We start from the raw sequence: 12,680 nt of genomic DNA on the forward strand, positions 1-12,680 counted from the left end.
CAACACAAGCAGAACTGCATTACTGCATGCAGAAGACACATCGTCCACATTCAGAAGCACATCTCTGTATAGTGACAGTTCTTATGATTTAAACAGGCAAATGTTCAACATTCAAACTACAGGTTAACAATAGGCAAAGCCAGACGTTTCCCCCGTTATGTCAATATCAGCTAGTCAAGTACACACCTACACAGCATGTTAACAAACCGTGAAAAAAAGCCACACAAAAAATAAATGATTGCTGGTAAGGGTTTCTATACATTAGTATTTACGAAGGGTATGTTGTGAGTTACCTTCAAAATTACAGAGGTCCCTCGCTATAACGCGGTTCACCTTTCGCGGCCTCGCTGTTTCGCAGAATTTTTAGTGCAAGTTTGCATGCTTTTTTTTTTTTTTACTTACATCACATTGTGTCCTGCGTCCTGATCGGCTGCAGACCATTGTCGATCTCCTTCGTGCCGTCTCTCCTGTACAGTACAGAATCGCTGCATCAATCGCTAGCAGTGTGACTCTGAAGTGCAGTACTGTATGTTTGTACGTTTCTTCCCCAACAAACACAACAATGTCGACGAAACGTTTTGCACCGTCAAAAAATAAAATTGGCTACTTGATTTCATCTATCGGTGGTTATTTTTAGAACATAACACCCGTGATAAACGAGGGACCGCTGTTTACAAATACTGAGAAATATAGAATTTGAATCCTTTCTCTGTTTTGCTCTGAGGTGCGGGGGAAAAAATATCGACAAGTCTATGAACAGCATCTACATATATATTCCGTAAATGCCCAAGACATCTCGAGAAATGTAAATCGCCACTTGATTCATCCATTTGGTTGACTTGTTTTGGAATAACCGGCAGTAAACAAGGAGCGAATATCACACTGGAAACGAAGCACCCTACAGGAGTTTCCCCACCGGAAGTAGCATATGCTAAGGTGGACAGAGTCTATTGGGAATGGGATAGGCACCGATCGGTTTTCTATCGCCCATTTGCTGGGAGTAAGGGCGCCCTCCGTTTGCGAGGTGCGCCTGCTGCTTGCGGCACAGGGAGGAGAGGGCGGGGCGGCAGGGGATTCTCTGGCTGGCTGGAGCAGCGTCTAATAACCAACTCGCAAAATAAAACAAAATAAAAACAAACCAACAAACATGAAAACACCAGACATTATGATACAGACTTATAATTTGCACCGATGTTTTTTCGAATTTCTACGCGAAAAGTGAGCGCGAGAGCCCTCGGTGTGCCTGCTTGCTGCTGAAGTCAAAGTAAACTTTATTGTCATCTCTGCTATATACAGTACAGTGTATAGAGAGGTTCCAGTTACAGCAGTGCAAGTAAACAAACAATAAATATAAGAAGAGTAAGAAAATAAATATACACTTTAGGACTAGGGGTAAAGGGATCAATAACAATTTAAAATTTATAATTTACAGTTTGATGATTTAAAGTCTCACACACAACCCGTCGACATGGGAGGGAGACCTGCTGCTTCCAAATAGAGCACATTTCATTCATAATGTTGTCAATCCTACCCCATTATGTATTCATGTTTTGAAATACACCCTAGACAAAGTGAATCTGTGAACTAAGGTGTAGGTCTATTAGGTTATGTTGTGGTGATCCTCGAGTTGGGTGATGGGTGTTCATACTGGAGTGCAAAATTTAAACCAATGGAAGATGGACAAGAAAAGTTCAAAGCCATCAGGTGCTCAGTTTAGAAAAAAGAGAAAAGAAGAGGAGGAGAAACGAGCAAAAGATACAGGAAGCAGATGTGTCATTGGATAATGGCAGGTCATGTATCCTGAAACAATCAGAATCAGAATACTTTATTAACCCCTAAGGAAATAATGTGGATTACAGTTGCTCCAAGAAGAAATGGTAAAAAGAGTAACAGTAACAGACTAAACTCCAAACAATACATTATGTACAAATTTTAATATTAATTAGTCGTTGTCAATTGTTGATTTGTCCTGTTCTCATTGTATGACGAATTATGATGGCTGTTTGGTAGACATTTGCATACTATGCATACTCTCTCTCTCTTCATATATGTGTGTGTGTGTGTGTTTCTCTGGTGAAATTCAGTATGGTTCCGACAACAGTCTTATGTTAATGGCCAATCCTTTATATGTTTTATGTGTGTGTGTGTGTTGGAGGGTGGCTCTGTAACAGCGAAATTTCTCATCCGTGGGATAATGAAGGTTTATTCTATTCTATTCTATTCTAAAGAGGCTGTTGCAGTAATCTGGGAATGAAGAAATGAAAGCATGTAAAATAGTGTCTGTGTGTTTAGATGTTAAAATAGATCTTATTTTTTAATTTTGAAAAAGCTGCTGTTTTTGTGATATGGTGCTAAAAATGTCAGTTTCCATGAATCCAAAAAATGTTTCTCAATGACAGATTCATCCTCACAAAGGCAGCGATTAGGAGAACTCGCCATGCCAAGGTCACATGGTTTAAGTGTAACTCTGTGTTTCATCAGCACGAACATGAAAGGATGCACGATGCAGTGGTGTGTCTAGAAAATTTTTGTTGGGGGGGCCAGGTAGGGGCACAGATTTGGAGAAGGGTGGCAGATGTAATTGGCAGATAATGTTAAAAAAAAATTCTACCAACAGTTAACCATCATTCAATAACCCTATAAACCTAATAACTGAATGCGCTTTTAACTCTTATTTGAATGAGATTTTAACCACTACGGTGCAAAGTTTTTAGATACTGCGTTGATGAAGTACAAGAGATACAATCAGTGCTTTGTCAGTGTTTACTCAGCATTCAAGGACAGCAATATTTGCATAGTATTTTTACTGACATATAGTGCACATATGTTTTGGGCAAAAACATTTTTGAATATTAAAATACAAACATTTTTAACATACAATTGGCAAATTAGCCAATGCCAATGCAAAACTTTATCTGCCTATTAAAAAAAGAAGATAATCTTCTCAGAAACTGGTGTTTGATTTTGAAACAGGAAAAAAGTGGGGAAACAAATGAAAAGACTAACATTTGAATGAAACCTGAAAGCAAGTAAATACTTTCTATGCTGCCTTATGGTAAACTTTGGTAATACTGATGTATAAAGAACAACACTGGCTGATGATGAAATACAGTCAGCTGGCATGGTGACACTGCCAGTATTAACATGCAGGGCTGGACTGGGACAAAAAAGTTTGACTAGAGACCGGCCCACCAGGTATTAAAGCCATAAAGCCTTTGAATGAAAACAAATGCTGTTGTGACGGTGATGTACACTGTCTTTTTGGTTTATGTATGATTTCTATCAATTTTACGTCAGATAAAAACTTTGTTCGCAAGATTCAGATAATTATTTAATAAAAGGTAGATATTTTAAATGAGAATAAGTAAGAAAAGTATTTCTTTGTGCCCCCCTTTCCCTGTTAATGCCCTACCTATGGTGGCCCTGAAGTGCAAATCACACCAACAAATTGCTAAACACAACAACAAAATTGAGAGGCCCTGAAGTGCAAATCACACCAACAAATTGCTAAACACAACAACAAAATTGAGAAACACAAAAACAAATGGAGAATCACAAAACAAAATTGAGAAGCACAAAAACAAAACTGAGAATCACAAAATCAAATTAAGAAGCACAAAAACAAAATTGAGAAGCACAAAAACAAAACTGAAAATCACAAAATCAAATTAAGAAGCACAAAAACAAAATTGAGAAGCACAAAAACAAAACTGAAAATCACAAAATCAAATTAAGAAGCACAAAAACAAAACTGAGAAGCACAAAAACAAAACTGAGAATCACAAAATCAAATTAAGAAGCACAAAAACAAAAGAAGAATCACAAAAACAAATTGAGAAGCACAATTACATTAAGAAAACCGGAAAGGGTAGGTACCAGTCGGCAACAGGAGACATCACTGATTGGATGTCCGCGCTGTTCGTCTTTGGAACCGGAAGTTACTCTGCCTGTAGCGCATTTTTTTCAAACATGAACATTAGCGGTGACCCAAACATAGCTGTTGCTATTTGAGAATATTTTGATTCAGGACATACATACGAGGTGATACTGGATATGCTCAAGTGTAATCGTGACATTTCAATTAGTATGCGTACACTGAAAACGCATTTAAAAGAATCTGGACTGTACAGACGAGGCAACTATTCTCCACTTCCTGAGGTGAGGCGTGCCATTTTGTCCGAGCTTCGAGGACCAGGACAATTGTTTGGATATCGGACCATGTGGCAAGTTCTCAAACAAAAACACAAGCTGCGTGTCAAGCGTGATGTAGTTATGAGGCTGTTGAGACAACTAAATCCTCAAGGAATCGCTTTGAGAACTCGAAGGAGGTTCACAAGACGCACGTATCACTCCATGGGGCCCAATTACATATGGCATGTAGATGGCTATGATAAACTGAAACCCTTTGGCTTGGCCCTGTCAGGATGTATAGATGGCTTTTCAAGAAGACTGATGTGGCTTGTGTGTGGAGCAACAAACAACAACCCAGCTGTTATAGCTCACAATTATATAAACTGTGTAAAGAGTCTTGGTGTGATACCAATGAGATTACGAACAGACTTCGGGACTGAGAATGGGACTATGGCAGCAATACAGTGTACCCTCCGTCACACGCACACGGACTATTATGCTGGATCGTCAAGCCACAGTTATGGATCATCTACTGGGAATCAGCGCATCGAGTCATGGTGGTCTTATTTCAGAAGAGGAAGGTGGGTACATTTGTGTCTGGTAGGTGTAAGCTACAGTGAAAGCTGATCAGATTGTTGTTGTTTTTTTACATGCATTTAAGAAAATAGAGTAGCGTCCTGCTGGACGTGTTGAAAAGTTGGATGAGATAGACGTTAACAGCCGTCACTTTATTGCAGGAACTCAAAATGGTCACTGTCAGCTGTTGTGTCGAAATGAGCATGCTTGCCTAGATTTAACGACGCCAATACAAAATGAAAAACTCAGACCAAACTCTCCACTCCTCACAATCAACACACAGAACAGAGTGAAAAGAATACAGCATTTTTAACAAGAACATTACTGCAGGGTCGCTACAATATTTATGGAAAACTAATATGCATTACTTTGATTGACATCCATTTGTGGCATGTTTTAAATGGGACCAAAATGTAACAAACCCTATAAAATGACCAAGAACAAAGCTAAATTGATTCTTAAATATTAATTATATACCCAGGTCTCAGTTTTGGATGGACTTTTTTGGAGACCTAAGAGACTCTGGAAACTTCAATGGAAGCCACGAACACCAATGCTTGCTGAGATTCTGCTTCAGAGGGGTTCTACAGAAAGACCTGGATGAATGCAAAGACCTCTGGAACAAACACAGGATCCGGCCAAGCAGACTTGCATCGTGTCCAGGGGGGATTCCAAACGAACTCTATCTCTTGCCTCACAGGTATTTGAGTTCTTAACAAAATTAATTAACCTTTTGCATCAAACTAAATGCAAGGTGTTGTTATTGCTTAAGTTGGTTAATATATATTCATAATTTTACACATAAGTATGATAGAGCAGTTTATAACATGTCACTGCATGCGTTGATTTATATAGTTCCATATTGTCAGCAAAAATCCTTCACTGTTCTATTTTCATTTTGCAGATATGGTTCAAGAGACTGTGGATTTGCTGTTGAGGAGAGGGAACTGGATGTGTTTCCCGAGGAGGGGCTACCGGTTGGATTGTGTGGTGATCCAAACATTGAGGAATATTTACAACAGGCTGTACAACAAAACACACTGCAGCAGCCACAAGACTGGGAATCGGCCACAGAACTGTATTTGGCCCTGAAGGACATAGCTGGGTTTTAGATACCAACTGAACTTCAGTTTGTAATGACATTTGTCAGAGTTACTCTGACGAAGACACACACGGTGTCGAAACGTTAGTTTCTTTTCTTTTTTGCACCTAATAAAACCTTTGGACTTACTTGAGTGCTCCAGCCCTTCTGTTTTTCCTTCATTTTTTAATGTTAGTAGTGTTTCCTTTCCCTCTTGCTAAATTGAATATAATATTGTTCATAATATACAGCAACTGGCATGGATTTAAATATTAACATTTAACCACAAGGAAACATTTAAAATTTTCTTTAATAAAACCATTTACAAATAGTGTCCAGCATTTCTGTCACTTTTCCAACATACACAATATTCAGAAAAAACAACTAAAACAACTAAATGTTTAACAATATGGAAGTTGCTTGTCACATGAATGTGTTAAGTAGTGTGCCAACGGCAGCTGAACCTAACAGGGTAACTCAGTAACTGTAACTTGATGACCTTGCTGATTTAAGAACATCCAAATCCTGGAGCATTTTGAATTCCAAAGTCCATGTTGGCCTTAAAGATGCTGTATGAGTCACAGATGGGTAGCTTCAGAGTATTTGCACAGGTGTTTGCAACTGGAAAAGGCGAATCACTTAAAAACTGGATGCATGGTGGTGGTGTCATTCCTGCCGGTGGAACTGCCGTCAGCCCTGTGGCAAACATCATCAAATCTTCCAGACACACTGCTGTTGCCTTCTCTGAAAGAAGAAAGTAAACACTGTAGTACATTACAGAAAATTTATTTCCTTACCTCTCCTTTCATAAAACTATAAACAAATAAAAACGGCCATTCAAACCTTCACAATCAAGGAGATAATCTGCCCAAAAGCCAAGTGTTAGGACCCCCTTATGCCCCTTGTTGCTTCCTGCTGGGCTGAGATCTGGTCTGAACATGCTCTCCAGTTCTGAAGCAGTCAGGGCCTTGGCAGAGAAGCATAGGAGTGGGGCCAGCACACTGGAATGTTGTTGCAGTGCACTTAAAAAATTCAGACTTTCCAGTCCATCTTTAAATCTGCAAAGGATAGACAAATAACTAATAATTGGTTTATAGCTATAACTATTGCAGTCTTCTAAATTGTGTTTAAATGTCTTTACCTACTAGATCTTTCATTATAAATTTGGACAGATTTCAAATGCATAGAATCACTCATACACAAAAACAATTCATAGTGCTCAGAAATTAACTGTGACAGCAAAAAAAGAAGAGCTCATTGGGATTTCAGCATTTAAAAAAAAAAATAGTGCTTTCACACTGGAATAAACAAGTGTGTCAAACAAGGGATCACCTCTTTTTATAAATAACTGAAAAATTAATCATGTTGCATGACTATGATTATTATGGGTCATTGTGAACAATAAATGTATACTAAATTAGAGTTCTAGTGTCAAAAGGTTAATAGTGTGCGACAGTGGCTCAGGAATTAACTTGTTGTTCATCAGATCACACGGATGCTACTGAATCAGTTTTTTCATATACATCTGAAGGTCTGAAAATGTCAGTGGCTGCTGTGATGAGCAACTGGCCATCCTGAATTTAAAAGGAGTAATGAGTTTACCGTTGAATGACACTTTGGTTTCTTTCAAGGATGTACCATCTGAGGTACTCCTCCACAAATGCTTGTTTCTCACAAGGCTTGACGTTTCTGAGGCATCCAGCAGTTTGGAAGATTGTGCTGTTTTGCAAAATAAGATTATGCAAAGACTCCTCTGATTCAGCTTTCAGGACCTATTAAAAAAAAAAAAAAAGGTTTACTGTAAGAAAAACAAAAATATAATTTTCACTACTTTTACGATTCATTCAAACATTGGATTAAAAAAATAATCAATTTGTTATTTCACTTGTGTTGTTGGGAGGTGGAAATCTGTCCTTTCAGATTACAGAATCTACCTTGAACCTACTTTCAAGATATGATCCAACCCGGATAACTTTTATCCTGATTAAATCTTTTAAACTGGCCCCAAGTGTCTTCTAAGTAAACCCATTCCCTGAGCCTAGGTAATTTTCTACCTGATGTAGAACTTTTGTGATCTCCTCATCTTGCACATCTTCTACATTGGCGCTGAAACTCTGATTCCCTGTGATGTGGTTGACCAGGTTCTTGGAGAGGAAATGTGGTCCTGGTCCCCATGCACAATGGATACAGCGATCATCTTTCCTGCTAAAAGTACTCATCTTGCCTGGCAGCTGTTATACAGGGCACATAATTATCATGGTTAATTGCTATTAAATATGCTAATGAAAAAATAAGCCAATTTTATTAAAATTTCCATTGTAATAATTACGGAGAAAACATCCACCTCTTGAATTATATACAAGATAACGGCTCTCTGGAGGTCCATCAAAGATGGGCGATTTCTCAGACTGCCCATAAGAAGTGTGAGGAATTCACGCCCGGGCCACCTGTATCCAAACCTTCTTCAAAGCTGCCAGCATCATCATTAAACTTGATGAACATGTCGTAGTTGTCAGAGTATGTGCTGCGTCGAAATCCTCTAACAGCTCCATCCCATACAGCTGACCTTGATATATTGAACCTGCTGACCTTCTTGTGGTCAAGTTCCAGTGCCAAATTTGCAATAATTTCATGTGCCTGCAAATTGGTGTCTCTAAAAAAAAGGGAACTTTTTTTTTAAAGGTGTATATACTTCTCTCATGATTGCATGATGTCTTGTACAGAACAAGATGGCGGTTAATTGGATTCAAATGTTTAAATTACTAACACAGGTTCTTCTGGGGGCTCAGCTTTGGCTTCGTTAGGAGTAGGATCTTCATCATCAATCACAATCGGATCAAACAGCTGTGTGTAGTTTCTGCAGAGTGAAAACATGTACACAAAGAGTAGATGCAAAAGACAAATGCATAAACATGCAGTTCCATTTTATAGAACGATTCTACTATTTTTTTTTCTGAAGAATCTAATGTAAAAGAGTCAAACTACATACATTTACAATAATTGTGTGTATATATTTTGTGCAACCCTCTGGAATAATTACTCAAGATACAACGCACCTGTAACAGGAGCTCTCGACAGTGAGGCATTCAGTAGTGCCTGTATCGTTTTTCTTCTTCAAATCTATGACCTGGAAATACAGAAATGAGGATGAATGAAAATTCATATTTGACCAATTGATAATTATTTTAATATAGGGAGCCTAAGTCTCCTCCCCTTCTGGTCTGCTCATGGGTCCCTGAACAAAAGAAAAATGAATGGAAGTGAATGGAGCTATCAAAGTTATTTTCTGGTCTGCTTTGCCTTACTCTCTGAATCACACATATTTTGTACTTCAATTTAAATAATAAATAATTGTGTTTCGACTATGTCTGTAATGTAATTTGAGATTTGTTAGCTTGTAAAAATTCGTCATTAAAATTACTACAAGTCAGATGTCGCAAATATGACGTCGCCTCAGAAGCTTTTCTCCCCCACCGTAGCTGCTAATTATCACATGGCCAGATTTATAGTGGTTTTCTCCACATCATCCTGGAAGAACGATTCGAAGCTCGCTAAACAAAACTAAGCTTTTCCTCTTCTCTGTGTCTGGTTCGATGATGTCAATTTTGTGAGACGAACATTTACATTTCGCCACGTCTTTTCAAACAAAACCTAAAATAACCTTTGCCACCTGTCGCGTAAGCACTTTTTGGCATCAAAATGTGTTTATATACTTCACGGACATCATATTTTAAATCCATGGCACACATCAAACGGGATCAGAAAATAATTTTTATTGGCTCATAGACTCCTATTTTTTAGCAGTAGGGGACCCATGGTCCGGAAGTAGATGGATGTACCTTAGGTTCCCTATCCCAATAGATTATCTAAAGGTACAATAAGTAAGAATGAAATAAGAAGAACATCCTGTGGTCAAATTTGTGTACTGCAGTCTATCTTTATAAACAAACGAGTGACTCTCCCTCCTCCCGTTCCATGAGTTTCATGGCTACGGATCAGCGCCAGAAGATTCTAGATGACAAAGACGAGTCATACACAGTTAGTTTCAATGTAACCTTCCTTCCAACATGATTGAGACATTAGACTGCTTTGTGATTATTTCATGTACCGGTATGACTTATTGTACCTTTAAGAGGTGGATGTTATAATCTATTGATAGTATGAAAATTGAGGATGTGAAATGCATTGTATAATAACAATGAATGTAATAAGCAAACAGTGAATCGTTATCTAATTGCAAAGTAAAGGCGGTGGAGATTGTCTGCTGCACTGTTTTACTAATCAAATAGTTTTTTACCTGTTGTACTTCATTAGCAAGCACAAGATCCCCAGCACCCTTCCTTAGAGAACAAAGAAAAGCATTTTTGTTGTGTACTGTGAAAATATTAATTGACACTTTGAAAATATTTAAGCATCTTGATTAACAAACAAGCAATACAAGTATTATGTAGTCCATGTTCCAAAACCATATATACAGAATGAATGACAAAAGTGTATATCTCATTAATACAAAGTGTAGGCAAAAAACAGTAAAAGATTACATGTTCTTCAAATATCACTTACTCATATTCTGCCGCTTTCTGTAAAGGACTGCTTTCATGTTGAAGTTCCCATGGCTGAAACAAACAAACAAACAAACAAAGTTGTGGAAATGCTCAGAGGACTGTTCCACGAAGCAAGCTAATCCCAAAAGCCAGGCTCACTCTGAAAATCCAGGCTCGATTGCCCCAAATTCGGTTCCAGGAACGAGGCTAACCTGCAGTCTTTCTGCTCATTCATTATGCAATATGCTTGTGGACAAGTCTGGTCCGTGGCACCCTAGCTGCGAGGTTTGTTAACACTAGAACTGCCCTCAAACCTTCACTACTAGAAAGGTCTTGAGCAGTCATTTTGACAGCTGCGTGCATTTTCAAATGAGCCTCGATTTTCTGAGCTCGCTTAGTGGAACAGCCCTCTGGTCTGCTATGGTCTGGAAACAGCTAACGCTAGGCTAATAAATCAATACATAACAAACATTTTATTATGCTTATTAACTTACTCAATGGGAGTGAAGTGTCTCCGATGCAAGATGCGTGATAAAGCCTCTCGCAACAGCCGCTGAAAAAGTTCGGTGACTCCTCAACCAGCTTTTTCCCACAGCTAGGACAAAACATTCCGCCGTTCTTCTTCAAACGAAATGTGCTACAGGCAGAGTAACTTCCGGTTCCAAAGACGAACAGCGCGGACATCCAATCAGTGATGTCTCCTGTTGCCGACTGGTACCTACCCTTTCCGGTTTTCTTAATGTAATTGTGCTTCTCAATTTGTTTTTGTGATTCTTCTTTTGTTTTTGTGCTTCTTAATTTGATTTTGTGATTCTCAGTTTTGTTTTTGTGGTTCTCAGTTTTGTTTTTGTGCTTCTTAATTTGATTTTGTGATTTTCAGTTTTGTTTTTGTGCTTCTCAATTTAGTTTTTCTGGTTCTTAATTTGATTTTGTGATTCTCAGTTTTGTTTTTGTGCTTCTCAATTTAGTTTTTCTGGTTCTTAATTTGATTTTGTGATTTTCAGTTTTGTTTTTGTGCTTCTCAATTTAGTTTTTCTGGTTCTTAATTTGATTTTGTGATTTTCAGTTTTGTTTTTGTGCTTCTCAATTTAGTTTTTCTGGTTCTCAATTTGATTTTGTGATTTTCAGTTTTGTTTTTGTGCTTCTCAATTTTGTTTTGTGCTTCTCAATTTGTTTTTGTGATTCTTCTTTTGTTTTTGTGCTTCTTAATTTGATTTTGTGATTCTCAGTTTTGTTTTTGTGCTTCTCAGTTTTGTTTTTGTGCTTCTTAATTTGATTTTGTGATTTTCAGTTTTGTTTTTGTGCTTCTCAATTTTGTTTTTGTGCTTCTTAATTTGATTTTGTGATTTTCAGTTTTGTTTTTGTGCTTCTCAATTTAGTTTTTCTGGTTCTTAATTTGATTTTGTGATTCTCAGTTTTGTTTTTGTGCTTCTCAATTTAGTTTTTCTGGTTCTTAATTTGATTTTGTGATTCTCAGTTTTGTTTTTGTGCTTCTCAATTTAGTTTTTCTGGTTCTTAATTTGATTTTGTGATTTTCAGTTTTGTTTTTGTGCTTCTCAATTTTGTTTTGTGCTTCTCAATTTGTTTTTGTGATTCTTCTTTTGTTTTTGTGCTTCTTAATTTGATTTTGTGATTTTCAGTTTTGTTTTTGTGCTTCTCAATTTAGTTTTTCTGGTTCTTAATTTGATTTTGTGATTCTCAGTTTTGTTTTTGTGCTTCTCAATTTTGTTTTTGTGCTTCTTAATTTGATTTTGTGATTTTCAGTTTTGTTTTTGTGCTTCTCAATTTAGTTTTTCTGGTTCTTAATTTGATTTTGTGATTTTCAGTTTTGTTTTTGTGCTTCTCAATTTTGTTTTGTGCTTCTCAATTTGTTTTTGTGATTCTTCTTTTGTTTTTGTGCTTCTTAATTTGATTCTGTGATTCTCAGTTTTGTTTTTGTGGTTCTCAGGTTTGTTTTTGTGCTTCTTAATTTGATTTTGTGATTTTCAGTTTTGTTTTGTGCTTCTCAATTTAGTTTTTCTGGTTCTTAATTTGATTTTGTGATTCTCAGTTTTGTTTTTGTGCTTCTCAATTTAGTTTTTCTGGTTCTTAATTTGATTTTGTGATTTTCAGTTTTGTTTTTGTGCTTCTCAATTTTGTTTTGTGCTTCTCAATTTGTTTTTGTGATTCTTCTTTTGTTTTTGTGCTTCTTAATTTGATTTTGTGATTCTCAGTTTTGTTTTTGTGGTTCTCAGTTTTGTTTTTGTGCTTCTTAATTTGATTTTGTGATTTTCAGTTTTGTTTTTGTGCTTCTCAATTTAGTTTTTCTGGTTCTTAATTTGATTTTGTGATTCTCAGTTTTGTTTTTG

General features: G+C 37.1%; 2 protein-coding genes across 2 annotated transcripts; one reads left to right on the top strand and one right to left on the bottom strand.

Moving 5' to 3' along the window:
- The first annotated feature begins 3,791 nt into the window (after positions 1-3,791).
- On the top strand, positions 3,792-5,926 carry LOC120439055. Its single transcript, XM_039609741.1, has 3 exons — positions 3,792-4,712; positions 5,189-5,407; positions 5,612-5,926. The coding sequence occupies exons 1-3, from the start codon at positions 4,054-4,056 to the stop codon at positions 5,817-5,819; spliced, it is 1,086 nt and encodes a 361-aa protein (XP_039465675.1). The 5' UTR covers positions 3,792-4,053; the 3' UTR covers positions 5,820-5,926.
- A 154-nt stretch (positions 5,927-6,080) lies between these two features.
- LOC120433471 (G2/M phase-specific E3 ubiquitin-protein ligase-like) lies at positions 6,081-10,941 on the bottom strand. Its single transcript, XM_039599745.1, has 6 exons — positions 10,827-10,941; positions 10,352-10,442; positions 10,086-10,128; positions 7,391-7,560; positions 6,632-6,846; positions 6,081-6,532 (listed from the first exon to the last, which is right to left on the bottom strand). The coding sequence occupies exons 1-6, from the start codon at positions 10,939-10,941 to the stop codon at positions 6,297-6,299; spliced, it is 870 nt and encodes a 289-aa protein (XP_039455679.1). The 3' UTR covers positions 6,081-6,296.
- Positions 10,942-12,680: the final 1,739 nt, after the last annotated feature.

Source organism: Oreochromis aureus, linkage group 3 (assembly GCF_013358895.1).
Source record: "Oreochromis aureus strain Israel breed Guangdong linkage group 3, ZZ_aureus, whole genome shotgun sequence".
NCBI lineage: Eukaryota > Metazoa > Chordata > Actinopteri > Cichliformes > Cichlidae > Oreochromis > Oreochromis aureus.

Coding starts and splice junctions, on each gene's coding strand:
- LOC120433471 (XM_039599745.1), bottom strand. CDS start 10,941: ATGTTTTGTCCTAGCTGTGGGAAAAAGCTGGTTGAGGAGTCACCGAAC. Junction 10,129..10,351: donor CAGAAAGCGGCAGAATATGA/GTAAGTGATATT, acceptor TTGTTCTCTAAG/GAAGGGTGCTGGGGATCTTG. Junction 6,847..7,390: donor AACCAAAGTGTCATTCAACG/GTAAACTCATTA, acceptor TATCCTTTGCAG/ATTTAAAGATGGACTGGAAA.
- LOC120439055 (XM_039609741.1), top strand. CDS start 4,054: ATGCTCAAGTGTAATCGTGACATTTCAATTAGTATGCGTACACTGAAA. Junction 4,713..5,188: donor TCTTATTTCAGAAGAGGAAG/GTGGGTACATTT, acceptor TTATATACCCAG/GTCTCAGTTTTGGATGGACT. Junction 5,408..5,611: donor CTCTATCTCTTGCCTCACAG/GTATTTGAGTTC, acceptor TTCATTTTGCAG/ATATGGTTCAAGAGACTGTG.